Genomic DNA, 20609 nt, shown 5'->3' with positions numbered 1-20609 from the left:
CAGAAACATTTGTAGACATACTGCATGGTAACAGGCCATTTTGGTCCACGATTTACATCCCATTAACCTACAGCCCCGGTACGTTTAAAATTTATTTAGATTGAAGTGAATCTAGATTGAAAAGAGGATGGTGTGATTTGTAAATTTTTATAAATTGTCTTCCTTTTACTGAATTTCAAAGCAGTTTTGCCAAACCTACAAAATTCCCAATAGTTTCTCCAAGTTCTCCAGCTGTCTTCAATGTGAAAATACATCACCGTTTCTTAATTGACATCGAGTCACATCCTGGAACCCATTGACTACAAGCAGCGGTATTTCACCTCCATTCTCCAAAGTACATTTGAGCATGGTTACACAAGAAAGTCTGCAGAAGCTGGGATTGAGGACAATTTACACTGAAGAAACTCAGCAAGTCAGCCAACATCCACAGGAAGTAAAGAGTGACAAATATTATAAAGCTGGGTCCAGGCCTGATGAGTTCCTCCTGCACGTTTGTGTACTGCATGGGCATTATTGCCCCGACTCTCAAATCCCATGAAAGGACTAATCAAACAAATATCATATTTGCAAGTCTAAGGTTGTTAAATATTCATTATTTTTAACTTACTGTGTTTCTTCCTATTTACCAATTATAGACAGTGCAATTAATATGGGCAGCATGGTTAGCATACAGCACCAGCCACTCAGGTTCGTATCCGGGGCTGTCTGTATGCTCTCCCCTTGTCTGCATGAGTGTGTTCCGCTTTACCCTCCCCTTCAAAACATACAGGGATTTTAAGTTAATTGGGTGTAATTTTGTGGCACAGGCTTGTGGGTCAAAAGGGCCTGTACCATGCTGAAAGTCTAAAAAAATTTGACGGAGTATTAGAGAGAGAGAGAAAGACATCGTTAAGACAAGCTCTTCTACCTACCAACCATGTAGACTATCAAGCACCCCTTTTACACGAATCATATCCGAGGCCATTTATTTTCCTCACTTTCCCATCAACTGCCCCCAAAATTCTGCTACCCACCACACTCTAGGGGCAATTTACTGTGATCAATCAATTTGTCAATCATTTGGTTTGTGGCCACAAACTGTGTACAAAGAGGTGAGGGTCGAGGTGTGGCAGGGAGAAGTGGGGGTGGGGAGGGGGGGTTTAAGCTTGGTGGTGCAACTGCCTCACAGCTCTAGTGACCCAGGTTCAATCGAGACCTCTTTGGTGCTGTTTGTGTAGAGTTCCCATGTTCTTTCTCTTCAAATGTTCTCCATTTTCCTCTCACATACCAAGATCAGGCAAGTTGGAAGTTTAAGTAGCCATTTAATTTGTTTCCAATGTGCAGATGAACGGTAGTTGATAGGAAGGTTGGGAAAATAAAATGGGATTAGTGCTGAAGTTATGTAAATGAACGGAATTTGCTCCTACCATGCGGTATCATTAAAATTTTAAAATGAAATAAGTCTAAATCTGCAGATTTTCTTGTTTAACACCTCTGGGTTCAAGAAAGGTTTATTTCTGATGGCTAAAAGGCTCTTGTTACACTAATTAAGGACTACTCCAATATTGCAAAAGGACCTTGTACTCTACACAATTGCAGTACCACGTTTTTTGTTCACCAGTGTAACATTGAAGAGTTATTCAATATTCAATATTCTATTTATTATCTCATTTTGTTAAAATTTATCATATACTGTTGTAGGCTTTTCATGAAGTACATAGTTATTTAGTTGCTGCATGTAAAAATTTTGGTGCACAAAGGTATATCTCACAGTTCAAACATTTGGTCTCCTCTTTCTCCTCTCTTTCTCTCTCTCCTTCTCTTTCCCTCTTCCTCCTTGCTCCCCTCTTTCCCTCATTCTCCCCATCTTTCTCTCTCTTTTTCCTCCATTCTCTCGCTATCTTGCTCTCAATTTCCCTCTCTCACTCTTCATCTTTCTCCCTTACTCTCTCTCTCCCTCAGTCTCCCACACACTCCCTCTCCCACTCTCTCTCTCTCCCTCCCCTCCTTCTCTTCCCCTTTCCCTCTCCTCCATCTCTTCATCATCTCCTGCTACTTACATCTCCTCCAAACAGACCACCTACAATTTCCACTGCCCACACTGTCTGTTGTTCAGTTTCTCACAATGGGGTTTTCATTGTTCTCTAATTTTTTTTGGCTTCTGATAAAAAGACAATGACCCAAAATATTAACTCGGTTTCTCACTCCGCAGTCACTGTCTAACTACTGAATGTTTCTGGTATTTTCACTTGGCTTTTTATGATAGTGGACATCAATACATTCAGATACTACATTTAATCTGGCATGCTACTGTGCAACTGGAAGCTTGTTTTATCATTTGCAACTAGCACATTGGTTCTTAAGGGGTTCAATAAGCTGGACAGCAATAGAGCTGAAAGGTATTAGCTGGCTGCATTAAGGCAGTTTTCCACCACTTGTTCAAGGTCAGGAGGAGCAAGTTTACTTCATCCAGGACCATCAATGAAGACGTGGACTTCCCCGGCACAAAAAGTGCTGACCACCACCTCCTCCCAATTCAATAGCTCTACAAGATTACAAGAGGCATAGATAGGGTGGGCAGATGGCACATTTTTCCTGGGGTGGCAGTTGCAAATACCAGAGGTTATCTGAATAAGGTGAGGAGAGGTAATTTTAGGGGATATGTCAGGATAAGTCTTATTTTACGCAGAAAGTGGTTGGTGCCTGGGGTGGTGGTAGAGGCTGGTACAATAGGAACATATAGAGGTTCAAGAGTGGGAAAGAACATACCAGCAGGCTTGAAGACAGTTTCTTGTCCGGAAGGAACCCCACAACAGTGCTATACACTGCCGTTGCTTGGTACTAATTGATGTTTCTTTCCTCATTGTAACTCTACATTCTATAAATTATGCTCTTTGCATGGCTGCTTGCAGAAGAACCCTTCTCACTGTATGAGGTATAATGTGACAAATCTTAGCTTCGGCAAATATGGAGTTACAAACTGAACAGTTTTCCACTGTGTTCAATGCTGTCTATCTCAGTTAAGATGACATAGCTTAAATCTGGATCAACTGTTTTGTGAAGGAATTTCCAGAGAGAAGTAAATGTTAAACCTGGCCAGTGAGTCTCTGAATAGAACCTCCTACTTACATACTTTCCTTTTGCAGCAGCCTCGACGGTATCACACCACCAAGGCCACAGATCTACCCTTAACCCACAGATCTCTGATATTAATGGCTTTAATTTCCTCCATGCCCTACCATATGCACTCTGATGAACAAGCATTCATTAATTTCATTCAGCTTCATTTAATAACCTCAATGTGATTAAAAACAAAGATTGTTAATGACTTGAATTAAAAAAAAATCCCAATGGGAATTTATGTGAATGCATAAGGAAATTCGCTGAACAAAATAAACAGAGGAAATTAAAGTCATAATTCTAAAATAACTTTTTTAGTTTCCTACACTTCTCTGAAACTATTAGCATCAAATTGTCATTTCAAACCTAATGCTATGTATGGTGATTGCTCTTTGGACTTGCAACTTAATTTGCTCTGTGCTTTTGGTCCTGTGACAAGTGTCTCTACTCCTGATATCCTAAAGCCATCAACAATGAGCAAGTCAGAAGTGCAATCAAATATTCTCCACTTGCCTGAATGAGTGAAACACCAACGCATCTCAAGAAGATGCAGTGGAAGGTCAATGTGCTTTCAGGTGCAGGTATTTTAAGACAGACAGCATGGGTCCTGTCTGGACCCTTTCTATGATCCACTTTATATCACTGTTTCTTTATGGGCATAGAGGTGGAAAATCTTGTCCTAGGGTGCGAGAGTAACAACAAAAGTCTCAACGTAGACAAGATGAAGGAGGTGATCATGGACTTCAGGAGGACCAGGAACGACTATCCTCCACTGCACATCAACACCTTTGCAGTAGAGACAGTGGAGTGCGCCAAGTTCCTTGGAGTTCATTTAACGAGTGACTTATCATGGATACACAATATCTCCTCGCTTGTGAGGAGGGCATAATACTGATTGCACTTCCTGAGAAGACTGGAGCAGGCAAGGCTTCCATCATGTCCACCTTGCATGGAAGTTCCAACAAGGGTGTCCTGGCACACTAAATCAGTGTGGTTTGGTTGTTGCAGAGAAATGGATCAGAGGTCAATCCACAGGATCATAAGAGAGGCAAAAAGGATCATTAGAGTCCCCCTCCCTTCCCATTGACAGGATCTACCAGGATCATTGTCTGAAGAGGCCAATCAAAATCATTGAGAAATCCTCACCACCCTGTACACAGCATCTTTCAGCTGCTCCTATTGGGAAAGAGATACAGGTGTATCAGAGCCAGCACCACCGGGCTGAGGAACAGCTTCTTCCCATGGGCAGCGAGAATGCTGAATGACCAAAGGAACTGCTTGCACCAACCATCCGAGACTGCCATATTTATGAAATAATATTGATTTATTTGCATATATGAATATTGGTCCTTCATACAGTATGTATTATTTGCCTGTATGTGTGTTATGTCTGGATGCATGTCTACATGTTTTGCACCGAGGACTGGAGAACGCTGTTTCATCGGGTTATACTTGTGCAATCATGTGACAATAAACTTGACTCGACTTGGTTTAATATATTCAGTAGTCAACTCTGGAATCATAATCAATCCCTTTATCTTATTCTCACCCTTTCATACACTCCTTTGAAACAGCATATTCCATCGTTTTTGATCACCTGTTCTTTCATCTCCCTATCTTAGACCAAATTAGTTTGGAAAAACCTTTTCTCAATAGCTTTTTTCTTCAATTATGCCATATAAATGCAAGCTATTTCTGTTCAAGTTTTGCTGAGGCCATGTGATGAAGCTTTGAAGAAACTGACATTTTGACTTCCTTGCTGACTGCAGTCAATCCATCCACTTTATGCTGTCTCCTCAGTGGATAGCTTCACTCATTAGATGCAGTTGTACCTGTAACAACGTGACCAGCAGAACTTTTGTCCTGATATTGCCAACTTGTGGCTCTCCATTTTGTAATCTACAAGTTGGCTCTTAATCTTGGCCAGGTCGTGAGTGTCCATGATATCTGATTGAAATAAACTCAGTAGACGTTTGAATGCATTGGGACTGCTGTGACGTACAGCGCATAATGAAGTAACTCAATCCATTTTCCAGCCAGCAAAGCTTTAAGGCTTTCAGTGCAACTTGCAAGAAATCCACATGCTTCTGTGCCCTCTCTAGTGTCTTTCTATGCAGAGCCAGATTAAGCTGGTGCATGGCCTGTAGCATATGTTATAAAGGGGCCTTAAATTAAAAAAAACACATAAATCTTTTACTTGCATGGCAAAGTAATTATTTTTTCAATTGCTATACACCCAGATAATACAACAAATACATCTTCTAGATTTAGCATGAGCAAATGTGTTGATGATACTGGAAGTATCACTCAGATTGTGTCAAAATGATTATTAAAGTGAGATTGTTCAATCTGTTTTGACCCATGCTGCTCCTTAGTTCATTTTTAATCCTGTTCATTTTTGAAAATGAGCATTCTCCACTGCAGTTGGTAACCAGGAGTGATAGATGCGCAAGGCAATTTCTACATTTGGAAAACAAGAATCCAAAGAGTGGTCAGTTACCAAATGGTAAATATGAGAAGCAAGATCAGTTTTAAGCAGTTCAGCAAAATGCATAAATTCTTCACCATAATTTTCTTCTAATTTTTCCAGATATTAATTGATAAGGTTTGATGACGACCTCTTTACAATCTCTTCAGGAGTAACGACTGTAATTGATTAAGGAATCCAAATACACTATTCAACTTTCGATAAGCTTTCTGGCATTTTGACAGGACAAAGAGCAAGAAATGTTCAATTTTTAAACTTCTGAGAAGGTGTTTAAGATTCAATAAGTGGATCAAGAGTTCTGGAACCACTGAAATCATTTTGCTTGTGTTCTCTTTGAGTTTGTTGTTGATAATCTTCACATTCAGTCAGATCCTTGGCCTTTTGCTCAATGTCTGAAACAGTAGACAGCATAGCTTGAATATATCCATGCAAGGATTCATCGAGTGCACAAGGTGTGATCAAGTCTTGGCTTTTGAAAATGCTGTAATACTTGATCCCACAATTATGACCATTATTCCTGTTTCCATTATGGTTGAAAGTAGTCCGCAAACCTGTTGCCGACACACTGCCTTCTGATTATTGTTATTTGAAAATTCATCCAAGACTTACTTTATTGCAGAAAAGCTGAGTAAATGTGCTTTTGTTGCATCTGCATGAGCTGACCAACTGGTATCCAACATTCTTTTCACAATGTGCAAATGAGCACCATCATCAGATAATGCAGCTGAAAGGAGATCCCACCAATGGGTAGAAGCTGAAAAAAATGTGTACAGGCTTCCTACAAATTTAAAGAAAATTAATACTTCTTGACAATATTCAGCAGCACATTTTCCAATCAAATTTAGTCAATGCACAAAACATGGAATGTAATCAGCAAACTCATTTAACTCTTTAATTCGTGCTTGTAAGCCACTATACTTGCCACTCATGCTTGCCACTATACTTGCCACTCTTGTAAGCCACCATACTTGCCACTCTTGTAAGCCACCATACTTGCCACTCTTGTAAGCCACCATACTTGCCACTCTTGTAAGCCACCATACTTGCCACTCATGCTTGCCACTTGCCACTATACTTGCCACTCTTGTAAGCCACTATACTTGCCACTCATGCTTGCCACTTGCCACCATACTTGCCACTCATGCTTGCCACTTGCCACTATACTTGCCACTCTTGTAAGCCACTATACTTGCCACTCTTGTAAGCCACTATACTTGCCACTCTTGTAAGCCACTATACTTGCCACTCTTGTAAGCCACTATACTTGCCACTCTTGTAAGCCACTATACTTGCCACTCTTGTAAGCCACTATACTTGCCACTCTTGTAAGCCACTATACTTGCCACTCTTGTAAGCCACTATACTTGCCACTCTTGTAAGCCACTATACTTGCCACTCATGCTTGCCACTTGCCACTATACTTGCCACTCTTGTAAGCCACCATACTTGCCACTCATGCTTGCCACTTGCCACTATACTTGCCACTCTTGTAAGCCACTATACTTGCCACTCATGCTTGCCACTTGCCACTATACTTGCCACTCTTGTAAGCCACCATACTTGCCACTCATGCTTGCCACTTGCCACTATACTTGCCACTCTTGTAAGCCACTATACTTGCCACTCATGCTTGCCACTTGCCACTATACTTGCCACTCTTGTAAGCCACCATACTTGCCACTCATGCCGCTAGCATTGTCATAACTTTGACCATGGCAATCTTTTACATCAATACCATTTTCACTTAAAAAAGTCAAGTAAACTTTGAGTAAAATGTTCAACACCATGACCTTCCATATCCAAAAACTTCACAAACCTTACATCTGATCCAGATGACAAAACATCGTTCACAAAGTCAGCTTTGATATATTAGATATATCTGGCGTAGAATCCAATGAAACGGAATAATACTTGTATTTCTTCACTTCACAGATAATGTGATCCAGTATGCTGAATCCAATCAGATTGATGAATTCCTCACATATTGTTTTAAATAGGTTTGATTTATGTCCCCTTCCTTTGTTTGCCTGAGTACTTATATCCTCTGCCAGAAAAGGGTCAACATTGGCCAGTAATTCTAACAACCCCAAGTAATATCCACTATGTGGAGAGCCAACAGTTTCTTCACTACCATAAAATGAAAGGTCTCATTCTGCTAAAAATGTTACAACTTCAATTATTCACTCAACAAGTGTGTGCCAAAACTCTTGTTCCATCTCCATTTATTTCACAAGTTGGGAATTGACATGTAAACCTTTGTTTGCGTATCAACAGTGACATTAAAGCTTGTCTATGTGAAGAACCTTCTTTATGTCGACATAATAGGTTGCTTGCGTTTTTCCAGTCATTAAACCCCTCTTCAATAAACTTTGATGAACATTCTGAAATCATAACCTTGCATGGGAAACAGCATAGGTGTGGCAGCGCACAGCCTAATGGCGAACTGGCCCTGCTTGTATCGCCACGTGGTGGGGCAGACGTTAGGAGATGGCGTCGTCAGGGGTTTCTTCTCGATTCCACCATTCCTTCCTGCGCGCGCCCTGGGCAATGATTATGAAGTCACAATGCACCAGATGATTGAGCTCATGCTGCCCTTAAAGGGGCGCGCTGAATTTGAATAAAAACAGTCGGTAACAACCATCAGTGTGGTGGCAGTGATTTACTTCAGCTCCTCAGAGTGCCACATAGACTTCCTTTGTCTATTCACTGTTCAGCTAAGGGATGTTTTCATTTTCGTTTTCATCCTTGTCTAGTGGCTATGACTTCAGTTTCAAATACGTTTGTATTCATGCAGAGATACCACACTCCGATTAATTAATGTGCTAAATTAATAATTGGTAAAATTGCTAACCTTAAACACCCAGTCATTCATAAAAGTTGAAGGCAGAATTGTACTAAAGTAATAGAGCAAGTGAAGAATCACTGAATCGGAATTGATAGCTTGCAAGCATTTAGCATGGGGCCCTTGAAAATGTGGGGCCCAAAGCATATGCTACTTTTGCTACTAAGTTAATCCAGCACAGTTTCTGTGTTTAGAATCAATGATTACAGTTTCTTGATACTGAACCATGTTTCGATCCTGAAATGGAGTCAACAGAAAATCTGTAGATGGTGGGGTCTAATGCAATATGCAAGTCTGCTGTAGAAACTCAGCTTGTCACGCAGCATCTGTAGGAACTAAAACCAGTTCCAGCTCATTCTCCTTCATTCTGGCCTAGGCTTTCACAGAGGCAAGGCCTAGTTGTATATATTAGCCTATTAAAACTAACGTTTTACTTGCACTCTGTCTCGTGTGATTGATGCTAGTCGCCATCAACCTGAATGAAAAAGATGGTAGTAGAGGGAGAGGAGAAGAAGCGAGGAGGGTGGAAAGGGAAGGGGGAGGAGAACAGGCTAAAAGGTAAGAGGTCAGAGTTGGATGTAGATGGGAGGGTGGGAGATAAAGAAGTTGACAGGTAAAAGGGGAGAAGGGACATGGTTCAGGAGGGTAGATCTCTGATAAGGGAAGAGGGTAAGGAGCTGGAGAAAAGGAGACAGAGGGTTGGTGAAGAGAGAGACCAAAGGAATGTGGTTAATGGAAATTAAAGTTTGCTATTGATACCCTCTGGTTGGAGACTGCCAATATGGAATACAAGGTGTTGGAGTAGCCTCAACAATACGAGGCCATGGACAGACATGTCAGTTTGAGAATGGGGTTAGAATGAAAATGGCCACTGCAAGGTCCTTGCTATAGCTGTGGTCATACTGAAGGTACTCAATGAAATGATCTCCCACGCCTGTTCTCTTGCCCTTCCTCCCGCCTTGCCTCTCCTCCTCCTTCCCCCCATATTTTTATTCAGATATCAACATGTTTTTACACATTCTGAATGAAGGGCTCAGGCCCGAAATGTCCACTGGGCCTTTTATTTCCTATGGATGTTATGTGACCTGCTGAGTTTCTCTGACACTTTAGTATGTTGCAGGCAATCCTCAAATCCTGCCGGACCTAAGCCTCTTTACGACAGGTATTCCAGGTATGCTAACATCTGTGCATATAAACATGATTACCCGATTGAGCACTCAGGTTCCACCTGGTGCTTATCAAGATATTCCTTCTGCACAGAACTCACTCTACAGTTTCATCTGAAAGCTTGGCCTTCAATCATACTGCACCGAGGCAACGTCTCCTTGATCTGAACTGACAAGGAACCCAACTTAGAATCCGTATGGATTAGGTTCATTCCAGTAGATGTGAATGGTAGCTGCATAGTAAATGGCTGAGTGAAAGCTTAACTGTCACAACAAGATGTATGCGAGTTAAATTAATAATGCAAACATTCAATTGATCAAATCGTGAGGAACAAAGGGTTTCAATATATGAAAGCCAATTTTGCACGTCCCCGATAGTATGAGACTCCTTTTTTTCTTTACCTCCATCACTTGAATGTCAACAGTTCACTAGTATTCATCTGTTTGCTATCAAATTCAGTGACAATATCTTCATACATTAAGCTACATTCAAGAAAAGGAAATTAGCACTTGTCATGACTAAGGCAGATTCTGCTAAGAGATATCGTGTTATTCACAACCTACTGTCTCAAGATATTTAACAGTCAACAGCAAAAGAATATTACTCAACATTCATTTATAACTGCATCCTTATTCTGTCATTTTCTCCTTGTTAACATGAAAGTTCAACTACGAAAGCTAATTGGAACTGTTAATGAGGGAGCACTTTCTCCCATGCTGACAAGTACGAGTGGTCTGGAACTGCAAAAGAACTTGCAGCTTCCTTCTGAGGTAGATATTTAGAATGGTCCCATGCAAGATGTGATACCAAGATAAGATTGTTCTTAAATAACATCTGAATTGAGGGAATAGTTTCACGCTGGTCTTGCACATCCTTCGATGCCTTTGAAATACTGGACCATTTCAGTTGACAATCAAGAGTTCACCATGTTGCTGCCTGTCACATGTGAACTAGTCTGGCAATGGCAACAATGTCCTTCTCTGAAGACAAAAATGAACTCAAATGGGGTTTTATCACAACCTGGCTTAATGGTCATTGTTATTGTTCTTTTTTAAATTTTTTTTATTTTTCACACTATAAACCACATTGATCAAGATACATACATTTTCCTTTTCAAATATGTACAGTGTCGTTTTCTCCCCCCCCCCCTACCTCCCATCTCATTCATTTAAAGTTCAGAATCTAAGATACATTAAACCCGTCAAACAATGTTGTCACTCCATAAAAACAAACAAGAATTTCCACTGAGTCAATTCTTTTCATTCCCTTCTCCTTCTGTCATTTTAGGTGGTAGATGTCCCCGGTAGGTTTTCTCTATTGTGTTTCATGTATGGCTCCCATATTTGTTCAAATATTGTAATATTATTTCTTTAAATTATATGTTATTTTTTCTAATGGAATACATTTATTCATTTCTATATACCATTGTTGTATTCTCATGTTATCTTCTAATTTCCAGGCTGACATAATATATTTTTTTGTTACAGCTAGGGCTATCCTAACAAATCTTTTTTGTGCACCATCCAAATCAAGTCCAAATTCTTTGTTTTTTATGTTACTTAGGAGGAAGATCTCTGGGTTTTTTGGTATATTGCTTTTTGTGATTTTATTTAATATCTGGTTTAGATCTTCCCAAATTTTTTTCACTTTCTCACATGTCCAGATTGCATGAATTGTTGTTCCCATTTCCTTTTTACAGCGAAAGCATCTGTCAGATACTGTTGGGTCCCATTTATTCTTAATGTTAGATTTATTGTAATAAACTTTGAACTCACAGGCTAGGATAATAACAACGATATTTCCATTCCTTTAGAGGACAAAACACCCAACCCCAACCAACCAATTTTCCCCTGCAACCGCTGCAACCATGTCTGCCTGTCCCGCATCGGACTCGTCAGCCACAAACGAGCCTGCAGCTGACGTGGACTTTTACCCCCTCCATAAATCTTCGTCCGCGAAGCCAAGCCAAAGAAGAGGACAAAGGAAATTTCTTCAGCATCTCTTCTGCATAATGAGGCTCTGATAGCTCGGCAGAGGGTCCAAGAGCACAATGGTTAGAGCAATGGCTTTGCGAGGGTTTGCGAGTCTGTTCCTTGCAGGGGTCTCATTTCTGTGAGGGGTGCTTGACAAAGTGGTGTCTCACTGACTGCCTTACGGTAGACAAAAGTTAAAGAATTTCATGTATCTTACATTCTAAATGTAGTATTACGTGACAATAATGGAATCTTTACCTTTAAACTCACTCTGCCAGAGGAACTCACTGAGTTGAGCAGCACCAGTGGGAGGAAGAAGGCAGCTTCAGTTAGTATCTAGAGCAGGTGTGGCCAGGCGTTTTTGGTTGTGGGCCACATACAAAAAAATGTAAGGAGATTCATGGGCCAAACAATATTAAGCCTAGCAGTTTTAAGTCACCATTGGCTCCTTTCACAGGCCATTTAAAGCCTATAAAGAGCTGATGCAGTCGTACTGGGCAGTTGGACATCGTGGGGGAGGCACAGAAACTTCGCACCCTGCTCTCCATGGGTCCGCACTGGCAGGAATGCTAACAGGCCACTTAAAAATGGGCCATGGGCCACAGTTGGCCTGGGGGCCCTAGTTTGACCACCCCTGGTCTAGAGAATGAGGTTGATGAATTAATGACAGGAAGCAAAGCAACAGCAAATATATTAAAATAAATTTTTGCATCAGCGTCAACATGAGGGAACAATTCAAGTATCCCTAAAACAACAGATGGGCTCATTTCAAATAAAAGGGACATGTTTATAAATGTCTCAACTGCACTGGATAAAATATCAGAGAAACTCATGGTGTTGAAGGTTGGCCTATTTCTGGTATGCAGTGGTTTGTATCCAATGGATTTTTTTAGGAAGTGGCTGCAGAGATAGTGGATCCATTGCTTGATGTTTTTCCAAAGTTCCCTCAACAATGGGAAGGTACCAGGAGATTGAAAAGCAACCAGTGAGTAACTTGTTGAAAACAGGAGGAAATCAAACTGAATGGAGAACTAGATGCCAGTTAGTTTAACATCGATTGTCATCAAGTTGCTGGAGACCTTTCAGGGCCAGGCATTTAAACCTGAGTGTACAGAAGAGTCTGAAACATTTTATAGTTCTTGGACTGTACTTCTTGGAACTCAGAAGAATGAGGTGGGACCTCATCGAAGCATTTCAAATGTTGGACAGAGTAGATGTGACAAAGTTGTTTCACATGGTAAGGGAGTCGAAGACAAGAGGGCATAATTTCAGGATTGAAGGGCATCCATTTAAGACAAGGATGCGGAGGAATTTCCTTAGCTAGAGAGGGAAGAACAGCTGGCTTAATCCACCACGAACAGCTATGGAAAACAAGGGTGAATTTGTTGGGTGCATTAAGGCAGACACTGATAGGTATCTGAATAGTTAGAGTTATGGTGAGAAGCCAGGGGAGTGTGGCTGAGTGGGATATTGGATAAAGTCATGATGGAATGACAGAATGGACTTAATAGGCTGCATATCCTTTTACTGCTCCTATATCTTGTGGTCTTTTAGCCTTCTCTCAGATCGTGGTGCATCTCTGGAATTCTCTGCCCCATGGGTGCTGGAGGCCATATCATTAGATATATTTAATATGTAACTATTAAACTCTATTATAGTGCCAGCAACTCAAATTCAAATCTGGTGCCATCTGCAAGGAGTTTGTACATTCTCCCATGACTGAGTTGGCTTCCTCCAGGTGCTCCGGATTCCTCCCATGTTGTCAAGAAGCACGGGGTTAGTAGGTTAATTGGTCACAGTGATGCAACTGGGAGGCACAGGCACGTGGGTGGAAGCACCTGACACCGTGCTGTATGTCTTCATTAAAAATTATTTGAAAGATGGAGGAATTTAGAGATGTGAGAAACTGGAACAGAAGAAGAGTTGAGGCCAGTATAGATCAGCCATGATTATGTTGAACGGCAGGACAGGTTGATTGCCTCTTCCAGCTCCAACTTTCTGCCCCTTCCTGCTTCAACTCTCCAATGTCACAATTGCTCCACAGCAGAGGCAATATCACTAGCTCTCCACTCAGTTCTGGACCACCTGGACAATAACAACACATACATCAAGCTACTCTTCATCAACTATATTCAACAGCATTATACCCTTAGTGCTGGTCAACAAACTCCAAAACTTCTTCATCTGGATCCTTGACTTGCTCATCAGAAGACCACAGTCAGTATGAATTGAAAACCACATCTCCTCCTCATCGACTATCAAATGAACACACCTTAAGGATGTGTGCTTAGCCCATTGCTATACACCCATAACTATGTAAGTAGGCACAGTTCAAATGCTGTCCACAAATTTGACTATGAAATCACGATTGTCGGCAAAATCACAGATGGTTGTGAGATAGTGTACAGGAGAAAGTTAGATCCGTTAATTCAGAGGTGCCACAACAACAACCTTGCAATCAAAGTGAGCAAAACTAAGGAGCTGATTATAGACTTCAGGAAGGGGAAATCTGAAGATCACAAATCAGTCCTCATTGCGGGGTCAGCAGTAGAAAGGTTTAAGAGCTTCAAGTTACTGGGTGTCAACATCTCTGAGGATCTGTCCTGAGGCATCCATGTTGATGCAATCATGAAGGCGGCTCACCAGCAGCTATATTTTGTGAGGAGTTTGAGGAGATCTGGCATGCCACCAAAGACTCTTGCAAATTTCTGCAGGTGTACTGTGGAAAGCATTCTGACAAGTTGCATCACTATCAAGTAGGAAAGTCTCATCAAGGACATCTACAAGAGAGGGTGTCTTAAGAAAGCAACCTTTCTTGGCAAGAACCCTCACCACTCAGACCATGACCTCTTCACGCTTCTACCATCAGGGAGAAGGTACAAGAGCCTTAGGTCGAGCACCCAGTGACACAAGGACAGCTTCTTCACCTCTGCCACCAGATTTCTGAATGGACAATGAACCACAGACATGACTTCATTTTCTCTTATTTATCCACTAATTTATTTATTTTTAAATGAAATTTTATAGCAATACAGTTAAACCCTGGTATCTGGGGATTGGTAGATGCTGGATAAGTGAGTTTTCCATTTGCTTGAGACTCACTCTTATAATGCGTAATTAATATACCTGCATTAATAATAAACAGTTTAAAAGATGAAAATACTATACTATAATTACTTGGAACAAACTTCACTTGCCCAAATATATAAATCTTAAAACATTTTACTTTATTTTCGGTCACATTCTTCAAAAACTTTTACCCGTCGTTGCATCTGCAGGTTCCTCCCCCTCCACAGAGCTGCCAGAAACACAAACACTAACATCATAATTACCCCCATGCATGTTTACAGATAAAGCCTTACTAATATAATTAATAATATACTAATAAAGATAAAGAATCTTATTAAGGAGATTAAGAGAGTCACCCCAATGGTGAGTGGCATCGTCCAGCTCTTCATCCAGGGCAACACTATTTTATTCAAACATAACTTTATTCAAACAGCTGCGACAAGCAAAACACGAATGATCAAGCAGCTCCATTGGCTGAATATGTGCTCCCATCTTCACCAAAGTTTTCTGCGTTACTTTTACATTTTTATGTATTGAACATTATTTATTTTGCTTTTTTTTTTGAGGTTGCCAGTTGCAGGGGTTTCACTGTAACACTCACACAAAACGATGAATTTCTTAACATGTTTATGACAATAAATTCCAATTCCGACTGCCAATATATCTATGCATCTGAAAATCCATGAGCCACTCATGATTCCATCACCATTGTAGCTGGAATAAACAAAAGAAGCAGTGGAGGTCTCCTGACCCATGGAGTCCCTCCAGCTTCTCATTGTTTGCTCAAGAATTGGAGAATATCATTTTTTTTTCCTCACTCATAATTAGTCTTGAGAATAATTTACATGTATATATGAGAAAGGCTAAGTTTATTAACTTTCATTATTGATCCTATAAAATGCATAACTTTGATTTACACAGCTATTTTCCTGTAATAAATAGGACACTATATATATAACAAGACACAGAAATAACATATCCATCATGCACTTTACCCAGCTGTTTTAATGGTGGTTAACTAATCTATTTCCAGGAGCTCAAAAATAGACCAATCCTTTCAAAATATCTGAACAATAAACTGTACTCTGAGTGATGTACTTGGTAGTGTATTCATTGCTATCACATTGCCAAAAGCAAGGTGGTAGTGACTGGATAATCTGATTTCAAAATACTGATGATGGGGGTTGACTGGTCAGTACAAGAGGAATACCTGCCTGCTCTTTTTCACGGCGGCATGATTAGCATAGCATTAACGCAGCGCTGTTACGGACCCCAGCAGCCTGGGTTTGAATGTGGCACTGTCTGCAAGGAGTTTGCACATTCCCCCTGGGTCTGCGTGAGTTTCCTCCGGGTGTGACAGTTTGCTTCCATCTGCAGGGTTAGTAGTTTAATTGGGCAGCACAGACCCGTGGGACAAAAAGGTTTGTTAGCATCCTTCATGTGTAAAATAAAAAGTCAAATGATTTATTTTTAATATCTCTGTGGGAGAAGACTGGATAGGGCATCAAATTATGTCAAATTATAGCAAATAATGATATCTCTTTCACTCCCACACTATTGGGACAATGTACATTCCAGTTTAAAGACTTCTTGAATCCAACGGAAAATTTACTTGGAAGAACACTATAAACTGAGCTATTAATGATACAATCGAGATAAGAAAGAACAGAAGAGTTTGGTGTCAATGTACATATGCCCCTTGATTATCAATAAGAAATAATGTCATGCAAGATAAAATGAGGGCAAGTCGTAAAGCTCCTCGAATTAAGATTCAAGTTTTGTTAGGTCCACAAGATCCTCAAAAATCTTTCCTCCTGTTGCCCTGCGGAGGAAAACAAGGAGCTGCCACATTCCAGCACCATTGTTAAAACAAGACAGAGAAGCAAATGAGAATCCCTTTAGAGGCATTGAGTGGCTGTAGTCTCATCTCACTCTTCCTGTGCACATCATGTAGCCTTCTTCTCCCTCGTAGACCAGAACCCTATCTTTACCAACCCTGAATTTTCTCAGTGACTCAGCATCCTCAACTCATCATCACCAAAGATTCAAAATTCTTAGAGAAGGATACATGGGTCTAAGCTCAAGATAGCGGTGCCTGTGCTGGACAGCATACCACAAGGGGTTGCAGACTCTGTCGGAGCAGTGGACTGGTGCAGAGCAGCAGAAACGAGACCTTCCCGTCCCCCCCAATTGAGGACAAACTTGGGAGATCGCACTACCTGACGGTGACCATGAAATTGGACAAGCAAGGGGTTCAGCAGCCGCATTGGCCACTTTTGGTCAAAGAATCCACACAGACTGCAGGTAACTTGTGGTTGAAGGACCCACTCAGGCTTCAGGCTGCTGGAGATGTGACTGAAGGACCCACAGGCTGCTGGATGCTGGAGACTGGCTCAGCAAACAAGGTATTGGGATCAGGAATCGTGAGGGTTCTGAGGGTAAGAAGGGCTCACTGATCTTATTGGAGGTTTGGATCTGGAGCTCGGGTTGCCGATGGATTGAACTGGAGTCTGTGTGGCTGCAAAGGCTGTGGGTGGGTGTGTTGGAGGAAAATCCATGGACACAGCTCCTCTGAAGGATCTCTATTTTGTTTCTCCTTCTCCTATTGTTAGGAATGCCAGGCAATGTCCATGCTGACAATTAGTTTGCTTCACAGAATACATAATATCATGTGTACTACATTTTAATCTATTATTATGTGACAATAAAAGGAACAGCTGGACCTCCTCATTGCAAACTGCAACTTCTCATCTGATTCCATGCTCTCTCCTTCTTGACTTCTTCTTGCCAATGCATCCAACCCCAAGATAGATATTTTTCTTTGTTCTGAACTCCAAAGAGCACAGCTTTGTTCTGCTAATTTTGCGATTTTCTGACAAGTGTCATTATGTTTTGGGATTCAAACATAGAACTGGTCTGTTCAAACATGGAACAAAGTGAATGATACCCTGTATCTTACTTCCATATGCTGGAGACATCTTGCAGTGCTCAATGTTAATCATCAAACGTACTTGCATTTTTGGATAGAGGATGCACAATGGTCATGTTCTGCCATTGAAGAAAGTCAGCTTGGCTAATATCTGCATATTATCTAAAAAGGTAGTTTTGCCACAAGTTCTGTGACTATGAGGAATAGATTGAGGAATAGCAAAGATTATAAAGGTTTGTCTGAAAGAAATATTTTTCTTGCAAGTTATGATGACTTCATATAAATTGTTTTCAAAGGATTCAGAAATTAACATACCATAAGATATAATATTTAACTCATAACTTTGATGTGGGCAAAGGAAATTCTAGCAGTATGGCTTTTGTTCATTATTTGGTGTCCTTGAAGGATACGAAAACCTGAAATCTGTTTTTGCATCACTTTCCTGTGTTCTTTGTCAGACAAGTTTATTTTGAGGCGTCCCACCTTTGCGTGTCTCACAATTATTTAACTTGGCTTTCTGAACCACAGAAGAAAAGATTTAAACCTCAATCATTCTTCACAAGACACCTCGAAGAAACACCAACCAAGAAATAACATTTCACACTGGCATGTCATGAAATAAAGAATGAGATGATGAAATTGTAAATTGAATTGTATTAATTCTTGGTTCAAATCATAATGGAAGGCTCCAAAGCCTGAGGCAAGACACTTCTGATCAAAGTTCGATGCTCAAATTTATTGTCAGAGAACATACATGATATTGCATACAATCCTGAGATTCAAACCAAATGTAAAGCTGTCAGTATACTGTAAAACACCTGTTATCTGTAATTGAAGCAGCCAACAAAAAAAAATCACGGAAAATAAATTGGCAAAAAAAATACAAAATTTCAAATTGGTAGGCCTCACCATTAGGTTGCCAATCAAGCAACACACAATATCAAGCAGCCGGAAAATTCACTCATCTGGCATCTACCAATACCCGTAGGTGCTGGATACTAGGTGTTTTACTGTATATTCAATTTAGATTGCCGCCCACTGATTAGATCTAAAAATGTGGTTTCGGAACTCAAGGCTTGAAAAGATTATGTGCTTATGATACGTGTATGCACGTTACATGAACAATCTCAGCATTTTGTGTGTACCTAACCATATTAACCATATTCATGGCTATTCACCCTTGGACAGTCATGCTAAACATACAACAAGGACTCTCCCATTTTTTGCAGACCCTTCCAGAGAAATTGCATTTCTTGTTTTCTTTCAAGGAAATTGAAGAGAAGACAGAGAGTAAGTATTTGGCATGATAAAAAGGTTTGGAATTATTTGAAAACGTTAAACTTAATATTCAATCATCAATGATTATTTATAAAACAAGGTGTGTCATATAATCCAGCTTCCTACCCAAATGCTGTCTTCCTGACGATACTGCTTCCAGTTCCTTCCCGTGTCACTGAACATTAACAGGTAGCGCGTCACCCAATCTGAACTCCCATAACGTCCTTGGGTGGCTACGGCAGTGATCTCCGTTCTCTCACCTAGGTCCATCTGCAACCATTGGTATTTGTTCGATTCCAAAGGAGACCATCCACCAGCACCTTCAAAGAATCAAAGAAACACCATTTGAGGGTTAAAAAATGAAGGGGTTGCAAAATTTGTTCCCTTTCAAAGCATGATTTAATTTCAAGTTATGGGATGTTGCTTTTCTTCTCAAATTACGAAGTCCTCACATTGCAAGTTGATTTAAGAGGGTCAGAGTTCTATTTAAGGCTCTGCTGTCTACTTGATGGTGATACTCCCATAGTAATGTTACAGAATTCCAGGATATTGACCAAAAAATATGAAAGACGAGGCAATTTTTTGATTGCATTTCCACAATATTTTTGCACTGATATTTTCCAGCATCCAGTGTTGAAAATGAGTATAGTGATGCTGTATGGGTGAGGCAAATGGCCAGAAACTCCAGTTCAAATCCCACCAGAGCAGAATTAAATCCAGTTAATACTTTGTTTCAGTAAAAATCTGTCTTAGTAAGTGATGGAAACTACTGGACTGTCATTTAAAATCTGTGACTTACAGGGGTGAAAATCTGCCAGTATGGCCTCAAAGTCAGAGCAGCACGATTAGCACAATACCATTACAGCACCAGTGACCCTTTTCGAATCGGGGAAAGGAGTTTGTACATTCTCTCCATGTCTACGTGAGTTTTCTCTGGGTGCTCTGCTTTCCTCCCACCCTTCAAAATACACAAGATTACATGTTAATTTGGGTGTAATTAGGCACCATGGGCTTAAATGGCAAGAATTGCTTTCTGCAATGCTGTAAATATTTTTTTTATTGAAAAAAATTAAATTAAAGCCACTTCATGCAATTGACTCTTGAAGAGTTCAGGAAATGGCCTTCGAGAGACAACTGAGTAGACCACTCAGTTACAGGTGGTCAATCATCAAAGGAAACTGAGATAGAAGGCTACGCATAATGTCCTTGAGGAACTCACTAGATTATGCAGCATCCAGGAAATGCAATAAGCAGGCAATGTTTTGAGCTTGAGCCCTTCTTCACGAAAGTTAAAAATTGGACAGATGATCATATAATAGATGGACGGGGAAGGCACCTTTGATTCGGGCACTAGCCCAATTTTTAACCCTCTTCTCCCTTCCCCAACTCTCTTCTTAAGACATCTGTCCAATTTTTGGCCTCTTCTCCCCCACACCTTCTTATTCAGACATCTGCTCAATTTTTGGCCCCTTACCCTCCCCCTCTGTACTCATTCAGGCCATTGATCAAGGGCTCAGGCCAGAAATGTTGACTGCCTATTGTTTTCCATGTTTGACGCGTGACCTGCTGAGTTCCTCCAGTACTCTAGTGTATTGTTTCAGCATTTGCAGACTCTTTAGTTGTTAATTTTGTCTGTGACGCCAGAAGCTGGGGAGAGAAAAACAATTTGTTAAATAAGAAAAGGTTTTTCTAAAATAACCCAGAGTATTGTATTCTGTAATATGCCAGCTTTGGTCACCAAGTTGGTGATTGATGGGGTAAATG

At 40.6% G+C, this 20609-nt stretch overlaps 1 protein-coding gene across 11 annotated transcripts in view; it reads right to left on the bottom strand.

The window, feature by feature from the left end:
* Window positions 1-20609, bottom strand: part of LOC138761898 (contactin-associated protein-like 5) — a 1131905-nt gene that overhangs the window by 853904 nt on the left and 257392 nt on the right. For all 11 annotated transcript variants that reach the window (XM_069934835.1, XM_069934832.1, XM_069934834.1 and 8 more), the window contains one exon: window positions 18972-19165. In XM_069934835.1, the coding sequence (XP_069790936.1) occupies window positions 18972-19165 (194 nt within the window). The remainder of the gene's footprint in view (window positions 1-18971; window positions 19166-20609) is intronic.

Source organism: Narcine bancroftii, chromosome 4 (assembly GCF_036971445.1).
Source record: "Narcine bancroftii isolate sNarBan1 chromosome 4, sNarBan1.hap1, whole genome shotgun sequence".
Lineage (NCBI taxonomy): Eukaryota > Metazoa > Chordata > Chondrichthyes > Torpediniformes > Narcinidae > Narcine > Narcine bancroftii.
The sequence above is the reverse complement of the archived record's forward strand: the minus strand, read 5'-3'. Positions and strand labels throughout refer to the sequence as shown.